The 20438-nt window shown below is 36.1% G+C and overlaps 2 protein-coding genes across 2 annotated transcripts; both read left to right on the top strand.

The window, feature by feature from the left end:
• Window positions 1-622: 622 nt before the first annotated feature.
• LOC132164704 (Insulinase (Peptidase family M16) family protein) lies at window positions 623-13644 on the top strand. Its single transcript, XM_059575255.2, has 19 exons — window positions 623-1177; window positions 1693-1768; window positions 2395-2441; window positions 2926-3038; window positions 3734-3807; window positions 3955-4050; window positions 4160-4279; window positions 5129-5362; window positions 5944-6092; window positions 6343-6499; window positions 6699-6848; window positions 7209-7588; window positions 9301-9450; window positions 9564-9746; window positions 9940-10143; window positions 10290-10396; window positions 10644-10797; window positions 11498-11619; window positions 13095-13644. Exons 1-19 carry the CDS (start codon window positions 623-625, stop codon window positions 13336-13338), a joined length of 3315 nt encoding a protein of 1104 aa, XP_059431238.2. The 3' UTR covers window positions 13339-13644.
• A 4480-nt stretch (window positions 13645-18124) lies between these two features.
• Window positions 18125-19279, top strand: LOC132164705 (expansin-A4). The gene is made up of 3 exons (XM_059575256.2): window positions 18125-18321; window positions 18415-18727; window positions 18956-19279. Exons 1-3 carry the CDS (start codon window positions 18129-18131, stop codon window positions 19257-19259), a joined length of 810 nt encoding a protein of 269 aa, XP_059431239.1. The 5' UTR covers window positions 18125-18128; the 3' UTR covers window positions 19260-19279.
• Window positions 19280-20438: the final 1159 nt, after the last annotated feature.

Here is a 20438-nt window from a genome sequence, read left to right as displayed (position 1 = left end):
GTGCACTGCATAGTGATGTGCACAGTGACGATTTTTTATAGCTTCTCTTTTTTTTTTTTTTTTTTTTTTTTTATAAAAGTACTGTACAGTAACAATTTGTAATGAATTTTTATTTTTATTTTTTAATGGATATTGCACTGTAACAGTTGGTGATATTTTATATATATATATTTTTAATGGGTAATAAACAGTGATAATTTTTTTTTTTTATATATTTTTAATGGGTAATAAGCAATTATCAAGTACTGATTTAAATTATTGGTGAATTATGTAACAGTTAAATTTGATAAATATTATTAGTTTAATTTGATGGATTGTTTTTGTATTTTTTATTATATACAATGTTAGTTATTTTACTATTATAAAAAAATGTCTTTATTGGTAATTTGGTCATGAAACCGCAATTATATACTAGTGTTATTCAAACACTCAATTGATAAAAAAAATATTTTTTAGCATGTTTTACCAAACGCCTGTGCGATTTTAAAAAGTAAGAATTTTAAAAACGTAATTTTTAAAAACACAATTTTTAAAATCGCACTTATTAACATTGCACTCCCAAACGGACCCTGAATAGACGATAGAGGTGCCACATGGATATACGGCACTTTGATAGGGGGATATGATCCTGCAATTTCCGCACCAGGGGCATCGCCGTGATGGACAAGCTTTACGGCCTCTAAAAGCCACCTTGAAACTTACTATTATTCCATCAAAACCCTTCTACGCACTGCCTTTTGCTATAAAAGGTGTCTTCCGAGTTCTAAGAAGTTTAGCGATACGTAGCAGACTCTGTACGTTTCGCTCTCTCCCTCTTCTTCTTCCATCAAACAAACGGCAAATGGGTTCTGCTCGCTGCACTTTGTCTTCGGACGATATGGTGATCAAGTCTCCCAACGATAGGCGGCTGTACAGGCTCATCGAGCTCGAGAATGGGCTCCGGGCCTTGCTGGTTCACGACCCCGAGATTTACCCAGATGGGCCTCCTAAGACCCTTGAGAATGGTGAACAAGTAGAAGAGGAATGCAATGTGGATGGTGAAGATAGCGAAGGAGAGGACGAGGACAGTGAAGAAGAAGAGGAGAGTGAAGAAGATGAAGAAGACGAGGAAGGTGAAGGGGAGGACCATGAAGTTGAAGGCAAAGGAAAGAAAGGTGCTTCTTCTCAGACTAAGAAGGTTAGTCTTTGTTTTTCCACATTCGAATCTGCAATACCCAGCTAATATTTGGGATCCTTGTGCACAACCCACTTACAGAAAGTTATAAATTCACCGTATGGTTGCTAAGGAATGATAAGGAAAGGGTAGAAAATGATGGAACTTACAGTCTGCTATACTCACTTTTACATTTCTGCTCTTATTGAAAATCATATTCCCGCTTGGTGGCCACAGAAAATGTTGTAAAGGTTCTGAAAATTTGTCTATCACAAATTTGAGATTGGTGGGACTGTCGTTTGCTTCCAAGTTTATTATTGTCTTGATTTGGGTTAATTCTGAATCAAATAACTTGTACATTTGTGCCAATTTTTATTTGAAGATACAGTTTGATTTACCCTTTGTGAACATGATGTTAACTGGCATTTCTTGTGTGTACTAGAGCGTTGCATTTTCCGTCCTGATTCTTTAATTAGTCCTCTTCAATTACCAGCCTTGAATTTGATATGTTAACTGGAATTGTATGTTTATTGTTGCAGGCAGCGGCAGCAATGTGTGTAGGAATGGGCAGCTTCTCTGATCCTTTTGAGGCACAGGGGCTTGCGCATTTTCTAGGTTTGATTATTTATCATGTTTCAACATACAAACTTGTCCTTCTTTCACGTTTCTTTTTCTTTTGGCACTGGAAAAAAAAAACTATAATCAATTAGCTACAAAATCTCTGTGAATGATTTGGTTAGCTTGATTGCATCTTTGATGTTGAAAGCTGACATCCTCAATAGTTTTTTTAAGTAAGTTATCGAGATATTATAAAAGGCATATGGCACCCCTAGGTACATAGAAATTATACATGAGAAAACACTTAATTAGAAAGAGAAAAGATAACAAGGAATTCATGATAACAAAAAATTTTGCAATGCCATTATGCTATTCAACTGGAAATAGTAGTTTCACTAAACAAGCCCTGAAGCCCAACATCGAACTTGTTTAACTGATATTTAATTTCCACTGTCTTGTAATGTACTGTATATATCTTGATTTGACCAATTATTTGTGGTTTTCCAATTTTCACTTGATGTTTCTTCTTGAAAAGACATCATTTTTATTTATTTGTAACTTTCCTATTTGTAATTTTTCTCGTCCAAGAGACAGAGCAGACAATTTCTTTGTTTTTTTTTTTGCTTCAATTTTCTATCAGCAATTCTGTAGTTGACATTACTTACAAATTCTATATTTTGCAGAACACATGCTTTTCATGGGAAGTAATGAATTTCCAGATGAAAATGAGGTCTGTTTGCGAAATTTATATCATTAGAACACTTGTTTTGATAGAAAAAGAAATCATGGGGTGAAATTTCTTTTGATTCTTATTTGGAAAGTCACCATTTTATGCTTTTGATTGTGTGTGGGACAAATTTTGGGTGCCACAGGGAATGGTAATTTTGGATGATTTGAGTTTTTCATTTTCTGGATGGCAACCTCACATTATGTGCATGGAGGCCCCTGAACCAATATAAAATGCTTTATTTGATTTTTTGTTTGAGAGTTTACACCTTGATCCCAGTGCATTAGTTGTTTCTAGATCATCCTTACATTAGATTTTTTTACTTGGTCATAATTCTTATGCATGTTTTAGCTATTGTTGATTATTTTCAATTTAAAACAGAGATCGCTTAGAAAAAGAAAAAAATACAAACAGAGATTGGTTGTGTGTGATATAGTAATGGTAGTTTGGTCAACCAGTTTGACTCTTTTTTTTTTGTTGTTGCTAGTATGATAGTTACTTGTCCAAGCATGGAGGCTCTTCAAATGCATACACAGAAACCGAGCATACCTGCTACCATTTTGAAGTTAAACGAGAGTTTCTCAAGGGTGCTTTGAAACGGTAGATGCTTATTTTGGTATTCTTAAGTGTAGTCATTTTCTTTTTTTGGTTGATCAAGCAAGGTTGCGGTTTCCTTCATTCTTTTCACTTTGGTAGTAGATCTTGTTCATCTTGATGATTGCCACCAGTGTCTATAACTTTGAAAATATCAATTTGCATATGCTGCAAGTACAGTTATGGCATTAACTGGAGGAAGTGCAGTTCTTTTTGAAAGAAAACTTCTTTGTTTAAGATGCGTATATTTGCAACGGCAAACAGTGTAAGAGAATGTTGTTACTGGAGGCTTATAAGATCAATGAATGCAAAAGTGTGATAATGTCTAACATCGTCATCATCATAATCATGTCCCTGATTTTTAAACTATATAAATGCTCACCAAAAAATTCTCAGTGATGTGTAATGTAATATATATGCTACTTTGTTTTCCTGTATTTTGTTGCTATTGCAATATGGATTGCCAATGACATAGTGTCTTGTCGTATGCTGCCTCAAATTCTAGTTGCATTGGCCAAGTTATTTGTTGCTATTGCAATATGGATTGCCAATGACACAGTGTCTTGTCGTATGCTGCCTGAAATTCTAGTTGTGTTGGCCAAGTTATTTATATAATTGTTTGTTAATATATTTTCCAATATACTGCATTTCAAAATCAGTGAGGTGTATTAATAATTATGTTGGTTTTTTGGTTTTATCAGATTTTCTCAGTTTTTTGTTTCACCTCTAGTGAAAATTGAAGCCATGGAGAGAGAGGTACTTGCTGTAGATTCAGGTGCGTCCCATTCTTGTCTGAGTAAATCCAGTTCATTTTTTTCCTTTTCAAAAGGAGATTGATTTTTGCTTCCTTACAGCTGTGCTGTTAACATATATTTCTTATTGCTGATGGTGTGTACCCTAATATAATATAAAATGGAAATAGAATTCAACCAGGTTCAGCAAAATGACGCATGCCGCCTTCAACAACTTCAATGTCATACATCTGCATCTGGTCACCCTTTTAACAGTTTCTTTTGGGGTAAACTTGAATCTGTTATGTTTTCCTCTGTGCATCTAAGATTTTGTCAGTTTGTGTGAGATAAGACCCTTTTCTTTTTGTAAGTATCTTTTTCTGTGCTTGGTTGCAGGCAATAAGAAGAGCCTGGTTGATGCTATGGAAAAAGGGATCAATTTGCGGGAACAAATATTGAAATTGTACACAGATTACTACTATGGTGGATTAATGAAGCTTGTTGTCATTGGTGGAGGTAGAGTTTTCTTTTCTGATTCTCCAGATACTGTATGTTGTATATTGTACAGTTTAGGTTGTGCTTGGACTGAAATAGGTACAAGGAATAATAATGTAACTGAATTAAACTTCACTGGAAGTAAGGTTTTTCTCCTTTTTAAATGATATTAGATTCCATGGAAGTGGCAGATGTATGGTAGTCTGGCAGTGGAGAGGTGGTGATGGCAGTGTTTTGGTGATAATGTTATGGTGGAGAAATTGATGGTAATGATGGCAGTGGTCAATCGACTTTTCGGTGGTGCTGGTGGTTGTATGATGCCAATGTTGGTTGGTCCTGGATGTTGCATTGCCAAGTTGTAACTTGTTTGTATTGGGAGGGATACATGTCTTTCGTGGAGATAGTCTTGGTCAGGGGTGAAGAGTGGGAGTCATGAGGCCAGTGGTTGTGTGTTATTAACCTCCGCTCAGTAAAGCAATTTCCCCTCCAATTAGCCTGTGTAATTGTTTGGGTCCACTTTCACAATTTCTGATCACTATTCAGACCAATTTTGACCCCAAGCAGCAAACACATTCATTTTGAGATGTTCTCTTGGGGCATAAATTTATATTTCATCTGCAGTTCTAATGCTTGAAACCATGGACCTCTTAGAAAAAGGGGAATTAAGGCACTTCCTGGGGTTTTGTTTGCTGTGATAAATTTATCGATTCCTTGTTTAGTGTGTATGTGGGATGCTAGTGCAAATAGTTTATTTTAATGATACATGTTGAAGATACAAGTAAAATTCATGGAGGGAATTGATTAGAAATGTTTTCAGGTGTAAATCTTTTTCTTTACTAATGTTACTAGTATTACATTGTAATGCTGCAGAGTCTCTGGATGTACTCGAGAGTTGGGTTAAGGAATTGTTTGGTGATGTGAAAAAAGGCCCTCAAGTGAATCTGGAGTTTAAGGCGGAAGGTTCTATCTGGAAAGCTGGTAAACTTTATAGGTTAGAAGCTGTCAAAGATGTTCATATGCTCGACTTAACATGGACACTGCCATGTCTTCGTCGAGACTATTTGAAGAAACCAGAAGACTATTTAGCACATCTCCTCGGACATGGTAAGATATACATTGTGGCTTATCTTAGATGGTCGCATTTAAACAAAGTGATTGTACATACACGGATACACATAACATGTGCACATGCATAAAAGTATATATGAATTGAGTGAAATATGGGAATGCTTATTGTGCTTGATGCTTTGTTTGATTATTGTTAGACCTCTGCAGTTTTTTCATTCATTTGATTATAATGGAACTCCTTTTTCATTAATTTGATTATACCTTTGTCTTCTTCTTAGGTGAAAGAAGCTTGCCTAATTTGTGGTTTCTTTTAGATATATGAAGCTTCTGAATACATGTCATAGAAAACAATTGCAAGCGTGGTGAATTACTGGTTACTATCTGTAAAAGAAAATTTGATTTATTTATAAAATGTTAAGGAAATATTTTAATAGAACTTTGTTGCGGTTAATCACCATTCTCACATCAATTAAAGCTGGACAAAGAAAATATTTTCATACCATTCTCACTTGCACAGCACCATGAATTGATGAAATATTTTAAAAAGAACAATTATTGCCAGCCACATGTTTTTTAGCTTCAGTTTTAATTCTGAGCACATTTCGTGACCTTTTTAGAGGGCAGAGGAAGCTTGCATTCCTTTCTGAAGGCAAGAGGTTGGGCAACATCTCTATCTGCTGGTGTTGGGGATGAAGGAATGCACCGATCATCTGTAGCCTACGTCTTTGCTATGTCCATACACCTCACTGACTCTGGCTTGGAAAAGGTACTGCTTTTATCTTCTTAAGATTGCTTTTTGTAGAAGAATAACATTTATGACCCCTTATGCGAGTTCTTCTATCTAGTGAGACGGTCCTCTTGATCTTGGAAATCAACTTCAGATTTGGCTTTGCTTTCCTAGAGGCATTTTTTAGAAATGTGATGAATCATAAACTTACTAAAATGTGGTGCACTTGTGAGCTTGTTGAAAGCATCATTCAGTGCTAAGGATATCTTCTGATCCAAAATTTGTGCAGACATTCGAAATCATTGGCTTTATATATCAGTACCTTACATTGTTACGTCAAACTGCTCCGCAAGAATGGATATTTAAGGAACTCCAGGATATTGGGAACATGGAATTTAGATTTGCAGAGGAGCAACCTCAGGATGATTACGCTGCAGAGCTTGCAGGTGTTTATTTTGTTTGTTTTACTTGAATCTGGCTCTTTATTGTGTGTTGGATCTTTAAATGAGATGTGGCTAGTTTCTCAAATCATTGTCACTGCTTTATGTTGGTGTACTTGTTCTCTTCAGAAGTGATGGTTTATTTCATTTTCCATTGGCCTGTGGTGGTTTCCTTTTCTCAATATTGCTTTTCTTTTAAATGCAGAGAATTTGCTTTTTTATCCAGCAGAGCATGTTATTTATGGGGATTATGTATACAAGATATGGGATGAGGAAATGATAAAATATGTTCTTGGTTTCTTCACACCAGAAAACATGAGGGTTGATGTAATATCAAAGTCCTTTAATTCACAAGGTAAATCTTTTAGATCCACTTCTCATTCTTAGTATATTTTACTGTATTGTGAACTTCAATTTTCCTTTTATGAGATATATAATTGTGAGGGTGATAAGTCTCATTTAGTGTTTTTTGTTCTTCACTATGTTTTCTCTTTATTTTTTATTTTTTATTTTTTTTATTGGGTGAATGAGAATATTTCACACTTCTCTATCTCTTCCACTGTTTTATATCTTAGTTGTGCACTTCTACAGTTACTGTCAAACTACTGGTTTTGTTATAGTGAATTATACATTTTATCCTAATAGTTAATGCTGGAAGTTATATTTTTATAAAAATGATTGAGCTCCATAACATTTTATTCTCCAACTGTTCCAGATTCCCAATGTGAGCCATGGTTTGGTTCACATTACACCGAGGAAGACATTTCTCCATCTTTAATGGATTTGTGGAGGAATCCTCCAGAAATTGATTCTTTATTGCATCTGCCTGCGAAGAATGAGTTCATTCCACGTGATTTTTCAATTCGTGCTAATAGTGCATGTAATGGTCCTGCAAATGCATCTTCTCCGAGGTGCATACTTGATGAACCACTAATGAAGTTCTGGTACAAGTTTGATAATACTTTCAAACTACCTCGTGCAAATACATACTTCCGCATAAATTTGAAGGGGGGATACGATAATGCAAAGAGTTGTCTCTTGACAGAATTATTTATTCTCCTTCTTAAAGATGAATTGAATGAGATCATCTATCAGGTCAGTTAGTTATCTTTTAAAAGTAATGACACTGTGTGCTGATCAATGACTCATTTGTTTCACAGACGAACTAATGCATTTTATTAAGCTTTAATCTGTCTGTTCTGCAACTTCCCTATTGTAGAGCTGATTACTCTAGTGGCTCACTGCATGGACTGGAAAGCAGTGGACACTTACCCAAAGATGATGGATCTATTTGGTAAAGTTTTTTAAAAGTGTTTTGGTTTTTGAAAATGTGAACATTGAAAAGTGTTTTGGCGGGGGCCACATTTGAAAAGGTATTACTTGTGGGGTCCATAGAAGAGAATTTGTTTGGTGAACTAAGAAGCGTTTCTGAATAGCAAAAAAAACTGAGAAGTGTTTTTAAAATGTCAAAGAAACAAAAAATGTCAAAAAATAAATAAATTAGACCTGCTGGAGCTAGCCTCCAAGGGTGGCTGCCGCTAGACCCGTGCTCACGGCCCGACTGGCCTGCCAGTGGTAGTGAGACTTCTCCTTTTCCCTGGTCAAAGACTTGGTTGTTCACCGGGGCTTTAGACATGGGCTCTCTTGTTATTAGTTCCTCAACTTTCTTGACCTTTCAACACTGGGCAGACGTCATAATTGGTGGCTGCCACACCAACCTTCACTTTTTTTATTTGTTTTATATGTAACAAAGCAACCTCCACACCTGAAAAATGAACATGTTCTTTCAAAATATGGTGTGGGGAGTTAATTAAAAAGTGTTTTGTTTTTTTATTTTTTGAGAAGTATTTTATTAAGAGAAATGCTACACACACTCTTAAGTGCACACTTTTTGACGAGGCACTAAATATCACCATTAGACTTTGGATGTATCATTATTTGATTTTTGATCTAATGATGATTTTTAAGTGCCACATCAGAGAGTATACACTTGAGAGTGTAGGAGTGAGAGTGTAGCATTTCGCTTTTGTGAAAAGTGTTTTGTTGAGAGGCCGCCACTCCAAGCTCCACCTCTTAAAAAAAAAAAAAAAAAAAAATTGTAACAAGGTAGTCTCCACACTTGAAAAAATAAGCATGTGTTTTCAAAACATGGTGTGGGAAGTTATTTAAAAAGTGTTTTGTGTTTTATTTTTTTGAAAGTGTTTGGTGGTTTGTTTTAGAAAGTTAGCGGCGGGGTGGGGGTCACATCTGACAACCCATTTGGATGACTGTTGTTTGAGAGCTGTTTTAGTGTTTGAAAATTGAGAAGAGTTTCTCAAATTTTGCCAAACAAGCCATTATCTTCTGTTGATTGGGATATTGTAGATTTGTGTTCAAGAGTGGGTTATGTTTTCTCCACAGTATTTGTTGTTGTGTTTTTTTTTTTTTTTTTTTATAGGTTCAAAGAAACTTCTTTTTGAACAAATTTTGATCACTGTATGTTTGTTTTATCAATTATTATGTCTTAAATTTTGTTTACCATCCAATAGTAGCACCACATTATTTTTCTGTTTTGGTTCTAAGCACTATTATATAGTACCTTTTTCAGAAGCCATTCTGAAAAAGGTACTATTATATGGATGGTCCTCTTTGAAAGCACTATTATATAGATGGTCCTCTTTGATTTACTGAAATACCTTTTTTTTGTCATCAATGAACGTCATTCTGTTCTTGTTCAGTTAATAACCTCATTTCTCACAGCACAATTGCTTTCAAATGTGTGGCATTTAGGTCTGAATATGACTGGAACCTTCATTCCATTTCTGCAGGCCAGTATTGCCAAGTTAGAAACTTCCGTATCTTTTTTCAGTGATAAGCTAGAACTGAAGGTCTATGGATTCAATGATAAGCTTCCAGTTCTCTTATCTAAGGTTTTGGCAGTAGCCAAATCTTTTTTGCCAACCGATGATCGTTTTAAGGTACATATAGGTGTAGCTTTGTGTTTCTTTTCTGCGGTATGTCTGATTTTATGTTTGGCTTGGATTTTTGCTGGTTTGTCTCATCTGTGAACAACTGAAGTGGGGTTTAACAGGTTATCAAAGAAGATATGAAAAGAACTTTAAGAAACACCAACATGAAGCCTCTAAGTCATTCATCATACTTAAGATTGCAAGTGCTGTGCAAGAGTTTCTATGATGTTGATGAGAAGCTGTGCTTTCTAAATGACTTGTCTCTTGCTGATTTGAAGGCGTTTATCCCTGAGCTGCGTTCCCAGGTTCATAAAATATATTTCTGTTTATATATTGGGTTCTTGATTCTCGATATTGCCCTTCCACTAGTAGAATAGACCTTGACAATAATTGCAATAAGTTTATCTAGTTGATTAATGCGCTGGTTTTCACCTTAGTTTTGCTCTAGGTATGACACATATTCTGGCATTAATTCATTTTCATCTGCATTTTCTACAGCTATACATTGAGGGCCTTTGTCATGGCAATCTATTAGAAGAAGAAGCAATTGGCATATCAAAACTATTTAAAACTAACTTCTCTGTGCCACCACTTCCAGTTGAAATGAGGTATCAAGAACATGTTATTTATCTTCCTTCTGGTGCCAACCTCATTAGAGATGTCAGTGTGAAGAATAAATTGGATAGAAACTCTGTATTTGAGGTAACTGACACTGGATACTGTGGTATTACATCTACGCCTCCTCCAAGTCCTCTATCTTTTAGTGATCTCCTCTGACGTGTTCCTTCTCTTCTTTTTTCTTTTCTTTTTTGGTCTTCTCTCCTTTTGGTTCCATTTTGCCTTTGCAGCTTTATTTTCAAATTGAGCAGGAAGTTGGGACGGAATCAACCAAATTGAAAGCTTTGGTGGACCTTTTTGATGAAATTGTGGAAGAACCACTTTTCAATCAGCTGAGGTGATTTTAATAGGCTGAAAGTAGTAGCATATTTTTGGTTTATGGTTGTGTGGGAAGGACAATTGTTTCCTGCCCACCAACAATTGACCTGAACAACAGGCAGTAGGCAATCTTTTGCCACTTTTTATGCTCTTCTTTTTTTATTTTTCTTTTGGGAGACAAATCTGAAAAATGGAACTGAGTTTCTTCGTGTATTGACATTTTTTATGCTATATTTTTATAATTCTTCAACTATACTTGAATGTAGGACAAAGGAGCAGCTTGGCTATGTTGTTGAATGTAGCCCACGAGTAACATACCGTGTTTTTGGGTTTTGTTTCATTGTTCAATCTTCTGAATACAGCCCAATCTATCTGCAAGGGAGAATTGACAACTTCATAAATGGTCTGGAAGAATTGCTGGTAAGCAATTTAGGTCATTCCCTCGAAATGCTGCTTAGCTTCTTTACCATTGCGTGCTTAAATGTATGCTTCCAGCATGTCCTGCTGTGAAGGTATGTATAATATATATATTAGAGAGGGAGGGACTGTCTGCGGTAAAATTAATTATAGCGGCCTCTAGTGATAGATCTTCTAGACACAGTAATTTCTTATTCTGATAAGACTGATATATTCTTGTTTATCAATGTCATTCTTTACTAGTTAAGGTATGATAACGGCCTCAGGAAAATAAGAGATCTTTGCTTGTTTGGACGATCTTCCAGGGACTGACTTTGACTGGAACCTTTTGGAGCTTGCCTTTCAGACTCTAGTTGATGCACTCAGTTTTGTAGCAACCATGTTTCTTTGATTGACGGGCTTTCTTTTTCAGTTTTTATTTCTCAAAAGTGCCTAATAATTTTCCTTATTGTTAACTGTCTGAAGGGTTGGATTATTATAGTACCTTTTCTAAATAATTTCCTAAATGCTTCATATTTCTTGCCTAATAATTTCTGTACTTAAAAAGCCAATAAACTCTAGCTAAAATGTCACCTTCTCCCAAAAGAACATGTTAGAGGGTGCAGTTGTGGGTTCAAGATCCACTGGTTTCATGTATAAATTAACCATAAAAGAAACAGAAAAGAACTAGACGTCTGTATCTAAAAATATATCTGCATTGCAGGATAAGCTTGATGACGATTCCTTTGAGAATTACAGAAGTGGCCTAATGGCAAAACTAATGGAGAAAGATCCATCTCTTACATATGAAAGCAATCGGTTCTGGAATCAAATTGTTGATAAAAGGTACTAATATAAGCTTTGTGGCCTGTCTAATGGTAATTAGCAATTATTAGCGTGTGAGATTTAACATAGAAATGAGAATGTATGGAAAATTTCACCTTGTCAAGTGCCTACATGAAACTTTTGTAGCTTTCCTTTTAAGTGGTTGGATTATCAAAACCATCCAGTTGTCATAACTTTTTCTTGAATGATTATTATCATTTTGTGGATTGGTTATGGCTGATCAGATTGTGATTCCTATACGATCTGTTTTATCAACTTAAGAGACTTGTTACTTGACATATCAATTAAATTGCTGGTTGACTCTGCATGTGAATAGATATGGTGTAGCATATGCTATCTCTTTTCTAATGGTTTTTAGATCCAAAGATTTGAGTGTCATGAGAAATCAGGTTTCGGGCTGACAATCATAGGGGAAAATAGGCTTAATTCTCATGAACTAACATGTCATTTGCAGATAGCTCTCAAATTACCATTTGTGACTTTTGAACCCTTCAAACTACTATTTCCTTTCAATTGGCACTCTCCGTTAGTGTTTGGCATAAAAATGGACAAAAAATTGCACAGTAACTTACAAGTGCAAATTGCTTACTTTAAATTTCCAAATTATCCTTCAACCAAAGGATTTTTTATTTTATTTTTTTAAAATAAGGGGTTGATGGGGTGATCAAACAACACCCATGTTTGTGGGGATGACCAAACCTCCCCCTAGTTTTGTGGGTGTGGTTCAGCCACCCCAAAGTCATTTTCTAGGGGTGGCCAAGCAATTCTTTTAGCTCAGGAGGTTTAGCCAACCCCTTAGAGATATTAGGGATGGCCAAACCATCCCTAAGGTTGTTGGGGTGGGTCGGCCACCTCTAAACTCATTTTTTGGGGTACTCGACTGGCGGAGTGGTTTTGCCACGGTGCCACCCCTTTAGGGATATTGGTGGTGGTCAAATCACTTGTCAGGGCCAAGGGATTGGTCCATCCACCATCATCTCTCACTTCTTTTCGTTCTTTATTTTTTTAGTTTTTTTTGTCCTTGTATTTTTTTTATTTGAAGGATAATTGCGACATTCAAGCTCCTGAAATCAGGGCATTTTGGGCATTTCAAATTAAAACTGGCATGCGTGGCTCACATGTGGGGCATTTTCTATCCATTTTAACGCTAATAGAGGGTACCAACCACAAGAAATTGGTAAAAGTATTACAAATGGTAGTTTTTGTAGAAATTGCAAATAAAGTGTCAATTAGGTAAGTATATTTTTCCCTAATATATCTTCGTAGTCAAACTAATCCAATGTGCTTGATACTATTGGGATTTGAGGGTGTTGGGAAGCACTATTTAAAATTTGGGAAGTTGGAAATCATGTGGAAAGTATCCTTGTCCAAAGATAGATGCTGTTAGATGATCATGACTTTGTATTATAATTTATCATTTTCCTATTTTTTGCTGGACTATACTTGTTCTAACTATTCATAGCATTGATATTCAGATATATATTTGATTTGTCAAAGAAGGAAGCAGAGGAACTCACAGGCATTCACAAGATTGACGTTATCAACTGGTACAAAATGTATTTGCAACAATCATCTCCGAAGTGTCGGAGACTCGCAGTTCGGCTGTGGGGTTGCAACACTGATACGAAAGCGTCTGAAACGCCAGACAAGTCTGTGCAGGTCATCGAAGACGTTACAGCCTTTAAGATGTCATCTAAGTTCTATCCAAGCATTTGTTGAAATTGGAGATATGATAACAAAGTAGAGCGAAGTGTTAGAACCATTCGAGTGAAAAAATTGGCTACAGGTTATAGCGGAGGTCAGTATCATCCCATCCTCCTGGAAAACAATATGAATTAAAAATCATTAGCAAAAGGATTGGAGTTATAGATTTATTTCCACAGAATACATTTGTTTTGGAGTTATAGATTTATTTCCACAGAATACATTTATTTTGAACCTTCACTTATTATAATTATTTCAATTGATTATTGATTATGCTTGGGCTTGCTAATGCTTTCTAATAAAAAGAGTAATTGTTGTCATCTGTGAGACATTCTTTGCCGAGCAGTTTTGTATCTTTTGGAAACTTGTGAGCCCAACTCATGTGGAGATGCAACAGACGCATCAGCTCCCCTTAGGAAACGAGTCTTTTCTTTATTTCTTCTGTACCCTCCTTTGAACGATTTTTACTCACAAACAGGGTGGTTGTGCTTATCCTTCATTAGGTTTACTTTTTTGATTCCCAGACATGATAGGCATTGCTGTTTGATGGGTATGCATAGCTTGAGATAATATGGGCTCTTTATGGTTAAGTTGAACCATTCTGCAAATCATTAACAAGCAGGCGGATCTCGTTAAGGATGTGGCTGGAATTTATGGACAAATGTCTTGTTAGTCTTATGGTATTAGGGAGCTTTTGGGAGACTTCTGTTGAGGGAGGGTAGGAGATTTATAACTTATAGGTAAGGTTTGCACCCCCAAGCTTACGTCATGGGATTAAGCAGGGCCAGCAATTTTGGATATGATATGAGAACTCAACACGAAATTAGCGGGTTAGAGTTGAAGGTGTAACTTGTTTAATTAAATGAGTCGGATTAAATTTGACTTATATAGTCTTATGCTCATGTTTTGACATGATTCACACCCAACATGCAAATACAAATTGGTACCACTCTAGGGTATAGGCTGCGAAATGAAAGCAAAGGTTCAAGCAAGGAGTCACAATTCCTCAGAATGGGGGGTAGCCCTATTTATGACTTAGCAGCAGCAAGCACCTTCATGGGAGCTCAAGTGGGGGCCTTTGTGGCTTAGATTTGTGACCATCTTCTTACTAGCATTAACTAGAAAACAGGAACCCAACATCTGGCTGGAAGTTTCATTTTCATACGAGTGGGACTAATAGACAATCCCTTGTGAAGGGCACTTTCCCTGACCCCTAATCAACAACAAACACTAAACATATTTCTTGCCTCCTTGTGGATGTGATTCAATTAAAGTTTTCCTAGAAAATTATGTGTCGGGTCTCCATCACTGGTCTAGTTCCTACCCTTCATTTCTGCAAAATTGATATTAAAATACGAGGGAAAAAAAAAAAAAAAAATCTGTTTTTTATAGCTCAAATCATTCCTACATCTTCATTCCCTCTGTTGGTGGGTGTCATGACCAGGCCAAGGCCAATGCAGCTATTTCCTCATTTACTTTTGGCAGCGCAGCGAAGGGTGCTAGGCGAAAGAGAACCACAAAATCTCATCAAATATTCAAAATTGCTTGGATGCCAAATCTACCTCACTAAAAAATAAAAAAATTAGTAGTATGTAACAGAACCAACAGCCAGGCAAATCTGTTTAATTAAGGAGGATTAATGACACTAATGGGACCACAACAACCGGAGGTAAAGAAAAAATGAGAATGCTTCCACTAATTATGGCGGTCCATTTAACAAAGTTATTTGCACTACGGTGAATTTTCTAGATAGACTGCTCTGAGATATTACTCAAAAGTAAGAAAGCTTTAAAAATGAAAGGTTCTAATTGTCATTCGAGGGATTAACCCAGATTTAGAAATGTACCACTGGGGAATCACCCTCTAAAATAGTGATTATTGATAGCTAATAGAGCAGCACTAGCCTCTCTTGTTGTGGAGTCTCCTGGGAAGTTTGAAGCTTAAGAGAAATTAACTTCAGAACTTGAAAAGGCATCTTCTTTGTATCCTAGTAATCCTACCCCTATATTCTTACCCTAATAGAATAACATTGCTCTTTGGCTGCAATGCCATTCTTGTCTGCTCCTGAAGAAAAGGTACTGAGTTGGGTCTAAGGCTTTTCTAGTCGCCCTTCCTATTTTTTAAGAGAATATTGAGGAATCTGCGGTGTAGATTGCATTAATCATTTAATGATTCTCGAACATTACAAGTTTATCATTGCGTGGTCCATTTCTTGCATTATATGTTACAAAACTCTCTCCTTGTCCCTCTCCATCTATTTGTATATTGTTCTTTTAAACCAAAAACATCCATAATCCACAACATTGAAGAGGGGAGATGACGATGAAAAGAAATTGTTAACAATATTAGTTTGTCATCGTGTGTTTATCACCATTGTTGATGTTCTAAAACAAATGTATCTAAACTAGGACAAAAGTTAGGCGTCATAGTACATTAACCTTCAAGACTCTTCGATTAAACTTTTTTATCCTTCGACGAAGAAACTTAAGAAGTTACTTAAAACATATACCGTCAGTCACTGTTGGCATTTGTGTGACAAATGAACGTAAAAAAAGTAGTGTTACTCATCTGTTAACGGTGGGTAGCCTTCTATTTGTCATACTATGGGTAGCCTTCTGTTTGTCATTTTCAGGTTTCATATATATATAGAGATCTTTATGAGATAATTTATAGTTTATGTATGAATGCTTCCAAAATTGATTACAAATGATACATGAATGTCAAGAGCCGCAAAGCTTGAGCTTGCATGTGCTCTTAACATGGTAGGACCGAGATGATGATATCGCCACCGGTAGAGACTTCCCAACCAATGTGAAAATTGGGTAACTTTATTACTGATTTTGCTTATATATATATATATATATATATATATATATATATATGATGGGGTTGCCAAATTTCTCTAGAATTAGGTCATGGTCATGGTTGGAATTAATTGCCATCATGTCATCCGTGAATAAGACGGTGACCAACTTCTCTTTATTCTGAGATTTTTTTTTTTTTTTTAAGAATTATATAGCATAAAGTAGTTAAAAATCACATTTTATTTCATAACTATCTTCTATCTCCACAATATTGATGTGATAGACAATTACAATCAACCGTTTGATCAATCATCATTAAAATAAATAAAGATTTGTTGAGACGGACATATCAATACTGTGAGATGATTGTAGAATGAAAAATATAATTTATAGCATTTATCTTATTTTTAATAAAGACGGTGTTTGAAATCATGATTTTTGGTTTAATATCATATTAAATTACTATTTATCTTAAGATTTTAAAATAATCAATTTAATATTTTAACAAGAGGAAGTAGAATCCACACACAAACAAAAAAAAATGGAGTATTTTTGACAAATTTATGTACCAATTGAATACTTGAAGAAAAGAATGGTGGTATGACATCGTTGCCTTAACAACTAAATTAAATCTACACATTTCCAATATTTCACGTCAGCCTCCAATCATTTAATATAAGTCGGCCATCCATGTGACTCAATGTCCAACAGACACTGGACACATCACGTTTGATGTCTCATGTCTGCCACACCCACGTAAGACTCGAAACTATTAACTATATTTCGGTGGAAAATGATTATAAAAACAATTAAATGTAATATATAAAAAGGCATATTCGTACATATTTCTGCTAGATTACTGTAAAACACATCACACGGTTGGGATGGATAACTAAAAAAAATGATATTTTCTTGTTCTTAATACACTAAGAATTATTTATAAGTGATAGTTTGATATAATTAAATATTTCAATGTGTTGGGTGATGAAATAATTAACAAAGAGAGTATCAAATATACATGAAAATTCATGTCTGCATGTTCGGTTCAAGTTATACTAAAGTATAAAACTTTAGTTTAAACTGTAATCTTCTAATCTCGTGTTATCGGTTATCGGATCATAATATCAAAGGCCTGGGGGGTTGTGATTGACATAAACATGCAGTGGAACTTGAAGGCACTGATGCAGTGATGCCTTTCTCTGGTTGCAGTCACAGTCAACAGGCTTAAAAAGCATGCAGGTCCTATCACCGAAGGTCTTATCCATTTGGTTGAAGTTGAACCCTCAAGCCCTGCTTCCATCGCAATAACTAGAGCACACATATTGAAAAAGCAAAATTAAGATAAGAGAAGAAGAAGAGCATCGTTTAAATGATTTAGGAACCCCATGTTTTCAATAAGCAAGATTTCCACCCATGTGCAAAGATACCATTATCTCTTCAGACCCTACCCACTGGAAATGGTACTGCAAGTTCATTGTCTATGGACCTAGTCGACTTATCCATAACCCATATGGTGTGTTGAAATGTACAACTTTTATTATAAAGTTGCAAATTTATAGAATTACTCAGATTTTTTACTTAATGTTTGTATCATTTGGTATTACAGTCAAGCAGTAAGTCTTAGGTTAGAGTCTTGAAGGAAGCGATGTATAGAATAAAGTGGGCCACTACATGCGTCGGATTCGGAAGCCTATTTTCAAGTGTTGTTATCCTTAAGTTATAGTAAAAACTTTATCCTAAAGCAGCAGCAATAAATAAAATCATATATGATGTAAGAAACTGTGTAAGTCAGAAGAGAACGGTTGAGACATATATGCATGTGCAAAGGCCAGGTCCACGGATTTAGCGGTTGGTAGACCCAAGTATAGAACCAGCGCATGTGCGCTTGATTTTCTCAAATTGTTTGAGGCTTTGGTCGGCTGTCAATCCCCCCACCAAGGGTTTGTGTGTGTGTCTGGCTTACTCAGTTTCCTTTATAAATAGAAACCCCCTCGTGCATTTATGAAGCAACAAAGCCTATTTCATCTAAGCTTCTCTGTTTTATCATATCAAAAAAGCTCTACAATGGCAGCTCTAGTAGCTCTTCTTCTTTTCATCCTTCAGCTACACCTGCATGGAACCACCGCTGATTACGGAGGGTGGGAAAGCGCTCACGCCACTTTCTACGGCGGTGGTGATGCCTCAGGCACAATGGGTAAGTAAAGTCTTCTTTTTATAATCAAACACTCTTAATTTCTTCTTTGAGAAATGAGAATTGTGTTTGATGTGGGGTTTTTGCGTTTTGCAGGAGGAGCATGTGGATATGGGAACTTGTACAGCCAGGGGTACGGAACTAACACTGCAGCTCTAAGCACGGCATTGTTCAACAGTGGCCTGAGCTGTGGTTCTTGCTATGAAATGCGATGCGACAATGACCCCAGATGGTGCCGGTCCGGCACCATCACCGTCACCGCTACAAACTTCTGCCCGCCCAATTTCGCGCAGTCCAATGACAACGGAGGATGGTGCAATCCTCCACTCCAACATTTTGATTTGGCAGAGCCTGCTTTCTTGCAAATTGCAGAATACCGCGCAGGAATAGTGCCTGTGGCCTTCAGAAGGTAGGCGAAGTAAACGCTAATACAATACAAAATTAATGAGTTATATCTATATTTCAACCCGACTCAAATTCGACAAGCGAATATGAATTGAGACACCTAGATAATAAGATGCTTTTTAAGTAATATATATATATATATATACACTTATGGGGAGTGGCTTAAACTCCAAATTCCAAACTCTTGTAGGCTGCTCATTATACTAACGTGCTATTGTATTGGTGATGGCAGAGTGCCCTGTATGAAGAAAGGAGGAATAAGATTCACCATCAATGGCCACTCTTACTTCAACCTGGTCTTGATCACCAACGTTGGCGGTGCAGGGGACGTCCATGCGGTCTCAATCAAAGGGTCTAAAACAGGATGGCAAGCAATGTCAAGGAACTGGGGACAAAACTGGCAGAGCAACTCGTATCTCAATGGCCAAAGCCTGTCCTTCCAAGTCACCGCCAGTGACGGTAGAACTGTGACAACCTTCAACGTGGCGCATGCTGGTTGGCAGTTCGGTCAGACCTTCGAAGGTGGTCAATTTTAGAGTTCCTGGGAGGTAGATTAGTGAACCAAAAAAAAAAAAAAATTATATGGTTTTTACAATGGTAATTGGTAAGGGCCACTGGGCCAGAGTGTGTAGTACTTGTACTTGGAGTGGCTCTGCTGAGGTGGCTAAAATAGCACCCGCTGAGCCTCCATATAGTTATTTTGAGAATTATCTCATTCTGGGTAATATCCCCATTTTCCCGATTGTAGCATTTGTGGTATTCAAATTTAAAGAAAATTTATATCAACACTTCTCATTTAGATTAAAATTAATATGATTTAATTTTTTTTAATCAGTCTTTCCATTCATATGAATATTGAGTAATATTTTGGCATTAAAAAGATTTGCAAAATAACTAATTCATGTGTAAAAACCACCAACAGATAAACAAAGGTTAATGAATATGTCATTATTTTGTAGTTTTTTTTTTTTCTTTATATATATATATATATATATATATATATATATATATATTCATGTGAAGATTGTAATTTTTTTTTTTTTTTTTTTGAGAAAAACATAACATTTCATTCAATAATACCATGAGCATAAAGTTCTTACATCATATAGCAAAGCTCTGAAGCAACCATAGCATAAATCTACAAGGTTACTAGTACAAGATTCGAGACCAATCCGCTAACCCATGACTAAAATCAGATTTAATACTAGATCTGTGATTGACAGACTCAACCAAATGCACGGATAACAATTATTCCTTGACCCTGAGAACGGAAAGACTCTGATGCCGAAACTCTTCATCCTCAACCCGAAGGCCAGGATAATGATTGCATTCACAACCCAAAGGTCTGGACCAAAATTAATTAACCCGAAGGTGACATAGATCGAGTGAGAGAGGAAAGAACCTTATTACAAGCCGAACAAAACAGGAAAATTAAACAATACAGAGAAAAAACACATGCCAAAACACAAATACATCTTTAAAAAACAACAAAACAGAAAAATAAAACAAGAAAAGATACAGCACACTATAATTTTAGACTTTGATTTAAAACCAAGAGAAAAAAATGTTGGGTTTATTAGTTTATTATGCAATTACTCTTTTTTCCATGTGGGCCATGATGCAGAAAACCGCAATGGGTCAAAGCCCATCAAGTCACACTCTATTGGGCTACGGAATTTACTAGGGCACCATCAAACTCTTCGATATGAATAACA

Source organism: Corylus avellana, chromosome 8 (genome assembly GCF_965113065.1).
Source record: "Corylus avellana chromosome 8, dhCorAvel1.hap1.2, whole genome shotgun sequence".
NCBI classification, from domain to species: domain Eukaryota; kingdom Viridiplantae; phylum Streptophyta; class Magnoliopsida; order Fagales; family Betulaceae; genus Corylus; species Corylus avellana.
Note: the sequence above shows the minus strand (reverse complement) of the source record. Positions and strands in the feature narration are given on the sequence as shown.

Coding starts and splice junctions, on each gene's coding strand:
- LOC132164704 (XM_059575255.2), top strand. CDS start 623: ATGATCCTGCAATTTCCGCACCAGGGGCATCGCCGTGATGGACAAGCT. Junction 1,178..1,692: donor CTTCTTCTCAGACTAAGAAG/GTTAGTCTTTGT, acceptor TTATTGTTGCAG/GCAGCGGCAGCAATGTGTGT. Junction 10,397..10,643: donor CCACTTTTCAATCAGCTGAG/GTGATTTTAATA, acceptor ACTTGAATGTAG/GACAAAGGAGCAGCTTGGCT.
- LOC132164705 (XM_059575256.2), top strand. CDS start 18,129: ATGAAGCAACAAAGCCTATTTCATCTAAGCTTCTCTGTTTTATCATAT. Junction 18,322..18,414: donor TGATGCCTCAGGCACAATGG/GTAAGTAAAGTC, acceptor TGCGTTTTGCAG/GAGGAGCATGTGGATATGGG. Junction 18,728..18,955: donor GTGCCTGTGGCCTTCAGAAG/GTAGGCGAAGTA, acceptor TGGTGATGGCAG/AGTGCCCTGTATGAAGAAAG.